Source organism: Protopterus annectens, chromosome 11.part0, assembly GCF_019279795.1.
Source record: "Protopterus annectens isolate FY-2018-M chromosome 11.part0, PAN1.0, whole genome shotgun sequence".
NCBI lineage: Eukaryota > Metazoa > Chordata > Ceratodontiformes > Protopteridae > Protopterus > Protopterus annectens.
In genome coordinates this window covers 469,284,092-469,296,987 of record NC_056745.1, presented here as the reverse complement: position 1 = coordinate 469,296,987, position 12,896 = coordinate 469,284,092, and the positions used below count along the sequence as shown (strand labels likewise).

General features: G+C 35.6%; 1 protein-coding gene across 1 annotated transcript in view; it reads right to left on the bottom strand.

Annotated features, from left to right (window-relative positions):
• LOC122815463 (cAMP-regulated D2 protein-like) overlaps positions 1-12,329 on the bottom strand; it is a 511,271-nt gene extending 498,942 nt beyond the window's left edge. The window contains exon 1 of the mRNA XM_044087977.1: positions 11,865-12,329. Within this exon, the coding sequence (XP_043943912.1) occupies positions 11,865-12,194 (330 nt within the window). The 5' untranslated portion in view covers positions 12,195-12,329. The remainder of the gene's footprint in view (positions 1-11,864) is intronic.
• Between the last annotated feature and the right edge of the window lie 567 nt (positions 12,330-12,896).

Below are 12,896 nucleotides of genomic sequence, written 5' to 3'. Positions count from 1 at the left end.
CAACCTAAACAAAACAACCCTATTAAGTGTATTCAGACAGATAACTACATTTAGCAGACTCTTAAATATACACAATCAGATGTATAACCATAAAATCTACATAGGATCATTGCTGGTTACTAGACTATTGAACCAAGAGATATTTTAAGCCTAGCCAAGCTTAACCCACATTTACCAAAATAAAGCTAACATGCTTCAATACCCCAAGGAATATTACAGTTATGGTATAGGCTTGAAGACATCAAGCATTTATAGGTGACCCTGTTCATTAGGCACATACATGTCAAACCAGAGGTAAATTTACGATTTCCCATCTATTGGTCCAGCTTATGATTGAATATGGTTAGGGATGAGCTTCACTTCACATACCTGTCCCTCCAGTATGTACTACTTATGTTGCAGATGAGGTTTAGGTCCTTAGAACAGGTGTTTCTGATGCTATTTGTTTTGCAGATGTGCAAAAAAATCCATCAGTATGGGATCAGGGGATGCCTTATAGGCTAGGCAGATCACCACACAGCAGTCTGTAGGAGACTGAGTACAGGGATAGGGCTTTTTTTAAACACCTTTACTGAACTATCACTTGTGACAAGGGCTTTTAGATGGCCTGCATGGGACTTGTTTAATCCCAGTATTCTTTCTGTGAGGAACCTCAGTGGTGTCCCAAGTTGTTTCAAGTGTTTGGTTAGGTACATGCCAAAGGGTGCATTGTACTCAATGAGTGGTCTAATGAGAGCCAAGTACAGTTCTAACTAATTACTAATTGCCCCTTAACAATATCCGCTTTTGTGAAAATGGGTGCTCACTATCAAAATGTAAAAATATATTACTGTGTGTAGACTTACAGTATATCCTTGAAATAAATGTCCCCATCTCGTTATTCTCAGTTATAGAAAGAGCTAAATAGTGGAATTTGTTATTACTGTAGCAATAGTAGGGGGTTTAATCAATGTTCTTATGGACTTTAGGGATGCCAAACTCTGTAGGGATACGTGGATGTTTATTAGTAAGAAAGTTAAAAGAGACATAAGGAGATTTTCTAACCTTACAAAAGAAGAAAAACATATTTCAGATGAAATAATACACAATCCTGAACTGCAGATTATTAGACCTGATAAAGGTGGTGGTTTGGTGATTATGGGCTCATTAGATTACTCAGGAAAGATGCTAAATATAGTACATCAGGGTGATATTTATACTTCAGTATCTAAGGATGAAGTTTCAAATTCTTATCAGAAGACTGAGTTAACGCTGTATGACATTTTAATGGAAAAAGTTATAGATTATGTATCTTTTACCTTTCTTAATAATAAGTATCTATGTATCCTTACAGTGTTTTGCATCCCTAAAATCCATAAGAACATTGATGAACCCCATCTACAATTCATTGTCTTGGCCAATGGTTCAAAAACCTATCCACCGGCAGTATATTTTGATCATAAATTAAAATCTTTTCATAATAAAAAAGCTCACATACTTTGTGATTCATGGGAATCTTTTAGATAAAATAAATCACATGCCTTACAAAGATGAGGTCCTATTTGTAACTGCTGATATTGTGGGTGTCTTTAATGTTATAACACATGACACAGATATGGTGTGGTTTGAGGAAGCACTCAGTGGATGTGATTTCCTGACACAATCTGATATGTTGTATTATTTGAGAGTTGATGGAACTACTATTAAAATATAATTATGTATTTTATGAAGGGGGAATTTTTAAACAGAATAGTGGAGTAGCTATGGGTGCATCTTGTGCCCCAGTATTTGCAAATCTAGTCCTATTTCTATGGGAACTGAAACATGTAAATGTCCCATATTACGAGTACTGGTACATAGATACTAAATTATTGGATGACATTAGTGTATCATGACTAGGTTCTCATAACCTTCTCATTGATTTTATGGGTCTATATCAGAATCGCAAAAGACGGAAACTGCAAATACGAAAACGTCGACACATAATGAGTGAACTACCAGAACAGTGAACCACCTGAACAGCGAAAGGCAAAACATCGAATGGATTTGTTCTGCCAGCAGGGCGATTCTGGGGATAAGGGTATATACCCTTTCCCCCACTGTAGTGCGATCTTGGAGTTGGTATATTTAAGTAGGGGGTGTGCGGGAGGTGCAGCCCCCCACATGGGGGGGTGCAGGGGAGGTTGCCCCCCCCTGCAAAAGTGTGATTTGTTGTTTTTTGTAGTAGGTTTAGGTATACTTACATGGCACTGTTGGTTAGGGAAATCCGTTCGATGCTGTGTTTTTTGCTGATTAGATGGTTCGCTCATCTGGTAGTTCGGTCTTTTTGTGTCGACATTTTTGTATTCGCGGTTTCCGTCTTTCGCAATTATAATTTAGACCCAATTTTATTAATTACTTAGGAAATACAGCAGCATTTCTTAAATTTACATATCATATATCTGAGAAACAGTTCCACTCTTTAGATGTTTCTATAATTAAGAATAATGGAACAGGGAAATTTATTTCAAGGATATACCATAAGCCTACATATAGTAATACATTCTACATTTTGACAGTGAGCACCCATTTTCTCAAAATAAAAATATTGTTAAGGGGCAATTAGTTAGACCTGCCTGTGTGACTTCTACATATAAATACTTTATTATGGAATGTGATATTTAAAAAAATGTTTATACAATGAGGATATCCATCACATTTTTTGGAAAATATTATTTCTGAAGTAGTGTCTGTTTGGAGGGGGGTAATATTTACTACCATATTGAATGGTAATGGCAATAATGCATTAGAAACTTTAGCTACTGGTATTAAAAATATAGGAAAAAATAGGGAAGATAAATTTTCCTAAGCAATTTGCTTAGAATATAACAGGGACTACAAAACCATTAAAAACAGTACTTCTAAATATTTCAATAGCTTTTATCAGTGCCAGGGGCACTAACAATATTTAAAAAAAACTTTAAAATTCACATATTAAAAAAGGTAGAAGTTTTAAGGACTTATTTGACATACAGAATAATTTAAATAATAAAAATAACAAGTCAAAAAATGGTACGTGTTAGTGTGGTGCTTGTAAACAATGCCCCTATACAGGAAATAGTGATATTATTGATATTACAAGTTGGGATGGACAAATTAAAGTACAACAATATTATAATTGTAATAGTACAGGGGTGGTTTATATTTGTATATGTGAGATATGTAGCTCTTTCCACATAGGTAAAACAGAAAGGGCCTTAAAAATGAATTTATGAACACATATATAATATATATCATAATGTTGAAACCAACTCATTAGCTAAACACTCAAGAATATGTAAAAAATAGCCAGTTTAAATTTTATGTGTTAGAATAGGTACAAAAATCCTAGGGGGGGGCAACGGGAAGACCTCCTGAAATACAAAGAATTATATTGGCAACTGGGTTTACAAGCTAATAGAGAACCTGGTTTAAATGAAATGATTTCTATCACCACTGTATTGAAACTTAGGTTTGCGAAAAATTTGACGGAATATGGATGTAATGATTTTATGCATTTTTGTGTATTTATTGTATAATATTTCTTATTTAATATTACTAGGGTCATATGCATTAAGATTACAGGATTAGTAAGATTTTTAGGTGTTGACACAATATACTTAAGTATAATACAGTATTTTACTCATTATATTGATTATATTCAATGTATTATATCTAGTGTTACTGTTTCTTTAGATGTAAAAGTATTAATTGTTTTACTAATTGGGTTGTATATACATTTGTAATCAGGTAGCCTTTTCAAGCAGTTCTGATGAAGTCTTAGATGTGGTTGGATGAAAGCACTTTACTTGCATTAAATAAATGTACTTACACATATTTTATGTATTATTTCCTTTGGGCAGTGCTTGCGGCTATATTTCCGATGGCAGAGTTTTGATTATTGGAGTTCTTAGTTTACTAGCTCTGCTAGCACCTTTTGCAGTATTTTTAGTATATTATCAGTATGGTCATTTCCAGGGATGGCAGTCTTTTCAAAGGATACTGATATGCATTTTTTGACAATATGTTTGTTTGTTTTGGCACCAGTTGTTTGTGTCATGCTCCTTTGAAGGGTATCTGTGTCTTTAGGGGATTCAGTGACCATGCCTACTTTGCAGTCATCTGTAGACTTTGTTATCCAGAGGCCCTTGACATTTGCTTTGACTTTAGAGAAGTAGAAGCCGTAAAGGAGAGGCCCCACCACTGATCCTGTGGGACTCCACTAATGACTGGCCTCTTTGTGGACATGGATTCCCCAATCTTAATTTCTTGTGTCCTATTAGTGAGGTAGCTGGCTATCTGTCAGGTGCCTAATTTTGTAAGTTTATCTGCAATTTCAAAGTGAGGTATTGGCCAGGTCAAGGTAGACAATGTGCATTGTTTTGCCCTCATCCATAGCTTTAGTGACCTTCTCGAAGAAGTCCAAAACGTTAAGCAGGCACAACCTGCCTTTGACAAAACCAAACTGGGTTGGATCCAATGTCTGTTGGTTTCCTATGTCATTGTTTATCAGATCCATGATAATTCTTTCCATGGCCTTGCATATGAGACTAGTCAGAGTTCTCAGGGTCTGTAGTTCTCTGAGACCATGAAAGCCCCCCTTTGTGTAGAAGGATAAATGTTGCAGTCCTGCATTCATTAGGCACAAAGTCTGTTTGCAGGCTGTGATTAAACAGAGATTCTAGCAGGTCTGACAGGTCGCATTTCATGCTATTCAGCAGGCAAGAATGGGTCTTACGAACTGATTCATTATCTGGATATCAATGTTCATTTAAAAATAGCATTAACCAAAAGATATTCTAAGAAAATTGTTTAATGATATACTTGAAACAAACTGAAGTGAAAAAGGATTTATTCAGGATCACAAACACAGTATAAGAAAGATGATACTTCTATTAAAACTATTATATCAATTTTCTATGTAACCAACACTACCATCAGATCCAAGTTTTGGTTGCCATCAGAAAAAAAATATATTGGTTACCGGTGGCCTCCATCAAAGGTTGGTCTCAAATTCTAACATACTAAGTAACATCACAGGTGGGACAGGGTTTAAAAGCCTAGCTTTGTACTGTTTTCCACGGTATCATAATATTTATTCACTATGGATAAAAAAGTAATACACTTCAGCTTGGAGAATGTCTGAAATGGAAGTAGTAATTAAAACTAATATTAAGCTAAGCATTGAAACACAAATCTAACCCCTTTCATACAGAACTGCTGTTTCTATTTGAAAAGAAATAAAGCACACTAAAAACCATTTCTAACAATTATTTATTATCTAGACAAATTCCCATTGGAAAGAAGAAAACTACAAATCTTAAGAAAATGAAAATCTAATAATACTCCTCTAAAAATCACTAAGAGAAAACTAAGAGTATTATATTCAAAACCATTTTATTTACTGACTGGTAACAATAATTTTCCTTTTTAGGAAGCAAAGAACAAATTAATTTTAAAAGAAGCTTATTATAACTCACACCTGTATTTTTCTAAACAAGTACTAAATATATAGGAGGCGTTAGAAAAATCAGCAAGCAACTCAGTTACACTAACACTTCTAACTAACAAATTAAAAATACTACTTATAGGAGAATGTGAATATATTAATTATCTAATTGCTACAAACAGCTAAGCGACTAGATAATAGTACTCTGCCAAAGTCCTCATGGGAATTGCCCAAATAAATCATACAAGAAGAATGGGCAACTGAAAAAATATTACTAGGAAGCAACTTTTCAGCAGTATTAATTATACAGCTTGTAATATCATAAACACCAGCCATATTTCAGAGATTTTATCCACATATACCAGATCATTGTAAAAAATATAGTCAACACACGTCAAGAAAAAATTGTACATATCACTGCCTCCTGTCCAAAATGAAACAACATATGGGGTACAGAGGGTTAATTATTATTATTTTTACAAAACTACAATCACTGATGAATCAGTCATGTTGTTTGATGTTCCTTTGCCCATAGTTATTCCTAGCCCGCAAGAATTTATATTATAAAGTATTTTAACTATTTCTAGGAAATACATATCAAGGAACTGAAAGGAAATAGAACCTTCAGCACAAACCTCCTAGAACGATGAAATCAAAACATTTCCTGTCAAAAAACAAAAGTACAAAAATATAACCTTACATCCAAGAAGTTGTTCAAGTTATGGTTTGAAATTAACAACGCAACAAAGGACCTTATTACTCTATATATTCATACTTAAAATACTTTTATGCATATACAGAAATGTTACAGATGGATATATTCTGAGATAAAAATTATTTTGTAAAAAAAATATATATATATAAGCTATCCCAACTGCTAAAGGAGACTCACAAAACAAAGCAGCAAATCCAGAAATAAGTATGAGTCAAACCACCACGGTCCAGCCAATAAATGTCCAGAAGATATGTAAAACAGCAGTTTATTTGAAAAAAGGTTAACACTTTCATGGGGTTACCGCTTCATCAGACCAAATACAAAATGAAAATAAAAATCACATATTTTTAAAAAGTATTCAGCCAATCAGTAAGAAACAATTAAAACTGAACCAATTAAAAACAAAAATCATCTTACATCATCTTCTGCCTAATAAGGCAGGCTTAAGGGAGGTGCCACTGTTAAGGCCTGGAGGTAAATAAGCCCTCATAGAGATAATCCACTTTAATTCACACAATTAAACTGTGTTGTTGAAATCACTTCTTCTGCTGGGATGCAGCACTTGTAGAACCCTAAACAAAAAGGTACTATGGCCTGGATAAGATAAGGCATGCTTAGCTAGGGCATTAGATATAACCTGATTGCGTATGTTTCCTAAATGCTCAAGAATTCTTTCCCTCAGCTGGTGTGTGGTCTTACCAATGTAAAAACCATTACAGGAACAACATGTAGCAATATAAACTAAGTTCCTGCTCCTACATGTTGACACAAATCTAGGTGTAAAAACACATCTGGTGACAGGGTGTGTAAAACAGGGATCTGGAGAAATAGCAGAGCAAGCTTTACAATTATGACAGGGAACGGTAACAACCTTCCCTGAGGATGTGGGACATACAGACCTTGGGCCATAACATAAAAGCCTTTTAAGTGACATGTTATTCCTGAATGTAAAGGCGGGATAATCTCCCACCACCCGTCTTACATTTTCATCTGCTAAAAGAACAGGCCAGTTTTGACTCACATACTTATTTCTGGATTTGCTGCTTTGTTTTGTGAGTCTTCTTCAGCAGTTGGGATAGCTTATATATATATTTTTTTTACTGAATTTTTGAAGAGCTACCTACTGCACATGGCGGAATCTCTTGAGGTGAATGCTGGAGGGATTTATACATCTAATGATGTGGTATCTACTCAAATGAACTTTATGAATCATAATGATACTAACCACCTACATAGACTAGTTACCAACCAACCTAATCCTCTCCTAAGGCTTGCCTTTTCTACACAAGGAGAGGTTGTTACCATGGATACTGATGGTTTGTGTGCTTTTCTGGAAGCCTTTAAAGAAGTTGGAAATTTGATGTACAAGCTAAAAAGGTATGAATGGCAGAGGTTTCACTTTGAGGCTGGCCTTGAGCATAAAGTTATCCCCAGGGGGTTACGGATCCTGAAAATGCCTACTCAAGCCACTAGTGAACCTGAATTACTTAAATGTTGGCAACAACTAAATCTTGATTTAAGTTTTAACTACTTACAAATTTTAATAGAATATTACACTCCCATTGAAATGTCTCTTCGTATTGACAATGAACATCAACTAGATGCCATGAAAACTAAGTATCCATCTGATGAATACCTATTAAAACTTGACAACCTGTGTACAGAGGTATTGGCCTATGAATACAAGCTTAAACAACAGAAACAGAAGAAGCTACTCAGGGACCACTCAGATTTCACTAAAGGTCATATTTTTGTTTGGCCAAGGAGTGAAACTAATCATGCCAATGTTCAACCTGCAGTACAGCAAGTTTGTGATGTGAATTCACACTCTCTAGGTAAATCTAGTGCAAATACAACTAATGCATTTTCAATCAACAAATGTACTTTAAATGTATCTAAGCTGGATTCCCTGACTGTATCCAGCAGTAATCTAACAAATATTGTTTTGATCAAAGGAAATACTCCCAGTACGCTTATTCTGGATCTACTGAATCACTCTATCAGCAACAAGCGTTCTGAAGACACGCCCCTGCCATCGGGAGCTACGCATCCAACTGCTGACGTTGAGCTTACATCTCTTGACCCTCTGAATACTATGCAAGCCATTTCAGCTAAAGCTGGAGCTCCTTCAGTGAACAGTCCCTATACAGATGATTTTCTAAGGCTACTAACCCATAGTAAAGTGAAGGAATTGCCTAGGCTTAAAGATAACGGCAATATTTCCTTGCCTAGCCCTTTTATGGCTCTACCATTGCCCACCAGGCTGGATCCACTGAATCAATGAGGCCGCTCTCTATCAAGAGATACTCAGAAAAGGAAAGCCTCCAAGGAAGGATGGTCACCATTGAGATGGAATGATATGAAACTTTTTCTGAACAAGACTTAGTGTATAATTTATCAAACTATGCCCTAACAGCAGCACAAATATCTGTACTTAATAAAGGTTTAGGCTTTGTACCAGGCAACAAATCCGATGTATCTGATGTCATTTTAGATATCAAACTATTTGCACGTAAAGTTATGCTTGAAACTATGTTTGGGGGAAATGGCATGTTAATACAGAAACAGGGTCCTTATAAACCGAATGTTTATTGCCCACCTCTTGCAGTGTTTATTGAGTCTTTTGTCAAGTTATGTGAAAATGATATTTTTGCATCTTCAGGCATTTTTAAGCCGAAGGTTTGTAATCTAAATGCGGATGAAAACAATGCTTTACAACAATTACAAACTGAATCTTCTATCAGTATTAGGCCTGCTGATAAGGGAGGTGCAATTCTTGTACTGAATAGATCTGATTACTTAACTAGTATGTATACTATGCTAAATGATGTTTGTACCTATAAGAAGGTTTTAGAGAAAGATGTTAATAGATGTATTACTAATATGAAGAATGATCTTTATGATCTGTTGATGTGTGGTCTTAATGACCATGATCTGTATGAGTCCTTGACCATTGCAAATCCCCTTATTCCTACAATATATGGGTTGCCCAAAATTCATAAGGATAGTCGTAAGCCTCCACTCCACCCCATTGTCTCAGGGCACATTTGGGTGATTGAATCTCTTTCCAAATATGTTGAACTAAAACTTAAATCTGTACTTAGTGAGTCTCTATCAATTTTAAAAGATACTGAACATTTTCTATCTAGTTTATACTCCTCTACAAATGGTGTCATATTTGATAATGTTTTTCTGACAACCTTAGACGTGAAAACTCTGTTCACTGTTATACCTGATGAAGTTGGTATTGATGCTGTCAGGTTGTTTATTTCTCATCATGGCCATTTCTCGCATAACATGATTACTGTTATCTGTACTTTGCTAGATTTGATTCTATGTAATAACTGTTTTGTGTTTGAAGGTCAGTATTATCTGCAACAAACAGGAGTAGCCATGTGCACCCCCTGCATAAATAGCTATGCCACTTTGGCTATGATGCAGTGGGAGAATGAGCATGTTTATAATGATAATCCCTATAGACACTTTATCAAGTACTACACTAGATTTGTTGATGATATTTTTCTTTTGTGGGGAGGTAGTGAGGAAGAACTTTTGAATTTTGTCAGATATCTTGAAAGTACCACAGACTATCTAAGGTTTAGTCTAAATTACTCTTCCACATCTACTGACTTCTTAGATGTTACTGTATTAAGAAACACTGAAGGCACCCTTGAGACGCAGCTCTACAGGAAACTCTGTTGGAGAAATAGTTTACTCCATCAGTCTAGCATGCATCCTTCACATATTTTTTTCTAACATTCTTAATGACCAATGTTTAAGAGCCTCTAGGCTATGTACCAATGATGTGGCTTTTCAAGAGACTATATATAAAATGGGTGAAGGCTTTAATGTTAGAGGGTACTCACAGACCTCAATAAATAACTCCAGGATGACTGCTTTATCGAATCGACACACTAGAGGTGCTCCCTATTTCTCTTCAAATAATTACATTACGAATAAAAGACAGGTTGGTAACATGGGGTGCTCTCCCAGGATATATTTTTTAAATATTCTAATAATATACAACATTACTGTAATGTTATTAGAAAAAAATTGGCCTGTTCTTTTAGCAGATGAAAATGTAAGATGGTTGGTGGGAGATTATCCCTCCTTTAAATTCAGGAATAACATGACACTTAAAAGGCTTTTATGTTATGGCCCAAGGTCTGTATGTCCCACACCCTCAGGGAAGGTTGGTACCCTTCCCTGTCATAATTGTAAAGCTTGTTCTGCTATTTCTCCAGATCCCTGTTTTACACACCCTGTCACCGGACGTGTTTTTACACCTAGATTTGTGTCAACATGTAGCAGCAGGAACTTAGTTTATCTTGCTACATGCTGTTCCTGTAATGGTTTTTACATTGGTAAAACCACATGCTAGCTGAGGTAAAGAATTCTTGATCATTTAGGAAACATACGCAATCAGGTTATATCTAATGCCCTAGCTAATCATGCCTTATCTTATCCAGGCCGTAGTACCTTTTTGTTTAGGGTTCTGCAAGTGCTGCATCCCAGCAAAGAAGACGTAATTTTAACAACACTGTTGAACTGTGTGAATTAAAGTGGATTATCTCTATGAGGGCTTATGAACCTCCAGGCCTTACCAGTGGCACCTCCCTTAAGCCTGCCTTATTAGGCAGAAGATATAAGATGATTTTTATTTTTAATTAGTTTGGTTTTAATTGATTCTTACTGATTGGCTGAATACTTTTTAAAAATATGTGAGTTTTATTTTCATTTTGTATTTGGTCTGATGAAGCGGTAACCCCTCGGAAGCGCCAGTCTTTTTCAAATAAACTCTTTGCTGTTTTACATATCTTCTGGACATTTATTTGGCTGGACTGTGGTGGTTTTGACTCACTTATACTTATTTCTGGATAAAAATTATTTTGCCTGACTAGGGACCCTTCAACCCTCCTCTTTGCTATGCATCCCACTGGTATTACTAATGGTGAGGAATTCAGCAGTCCATCCCTGTATCATTATAAAGAGTTTTAGATAGACTGGAATGTGTGCAGTAGGCAGATGATTTACATGTTTATATGTGTTTACCAGTTAACTCTGACTGCACATCAAATAACCCATTTTCAGTGGAGGCCGAGGGAGAAAAGCTCCAAAGCACAAATCAATACACATAAGCAGTACATATTTTACAAAGGTGTCACATAAAAATATCAAAAATAATAACATTAAACTATAAATTAAAATAGTATAATATTGTGCATTTAATAGGCATTACATTGCAAAAACAATATATCATTGTACATTAACTGGAAGAAAGGATGGATGGATGGATGGATGGATGGATGGATAGAAGCAAGTTAGGCATGAGTCAGACAGGACAGTGGAAAATGGAGGGATGGATAGAGAGAATGGGAGAAAGATATATATTTATATACTCGCATACACACACACACACACACACACACACACACACTTGCATGCATGCATATACACACACACACACACACACACACACACACACACACAGACACACACACACACACACACACACACACACAGTAAAGCAATAAACAACAGAAAAATCAGCAGACAAGAGTATCCACTTTGTATGTGCATGTATTTACACTCACATACTTATAGATATGTCATTCGTACTGATGGATAGTGAAACTACCCTTGAATCAGAGTTTAACAAAACAAATTAACTCATTGTAATATCTAAGAATATGTGACATTTACCTTAAGTGGACATGCCATTGTAGGTTCTCCACAGTACTGTATGCAGCCAGCTCTGGGGTATGTAGCATCGTAAGTATCACTCCATGGGATAACCTTACTTGGGGGTTTCCATCGGAGGGGTCCAACTGGTGGAGCAGCATAGGGAATCCCATAGAATGCCTGAGCTTTCTCATTCACCACTCCTTTAACTATTCCATACACGGTTCGCACTGTAGGTCCATTTGAATAAATCACTGAGCCGTGCACATGAAGCTCATAAAACAATACCAACAGAAACAGGAGCAAATAATAAGAGATCTTTGCTGTCTTCTCAGCATCACAACTTCTCATATCTGAAATAATAATATTTTAATTAGTTCAACAATAGCCTGGAAGTTTTTTCTTTGTAATGCTACCTGTACTAAGTTACCACATTCATTTATTTTCGTAAGAACGCTGTTATAATAGCTAGCTTTCTACAGCTGTGTCTGTTCATATTACTTCCTCATGCATTTTATTTTATAATGTAGCTTGTCATTTGTGGCTCCACCTATCACTGGTGTTTAACTTAAAAACAAAGCTTCAGAGCTTGAGTTTCATTGCCGTTTCCTTCAATCACATTTAACAAGTCTTGTGATCAAGGCATTGATGTTTCTGTGATAAACATCACCTGACAGTGTATTGGAATATATTCTTTATCTTTTTGTAGAATGGCTTGTAAGAATTTGTATTATTTTGACATGAAGGCATTCTGGCAAAAATCTGTTGCAAAATATTACAAAATGCTGAGAAGATAGAACTTTATTATTGCAACAAGAACAAATACAAATATGACTACAGCTGTGTTAATGTACACCATGTCCATTGAGTAGTACTTCATTATTCCTACAACACATTTTGATAAATAAGTACTGCAAAGGATAGTAATAGTGGAGTAACCAATATAAATGTGATTTTTATCTCCATAGATATGAGCTAATATAAATGCACCCATATTAAAATGTAAGCCTGAATACGTGGATTGCTCATTAGGACCGTACAGATCAGTGGAAG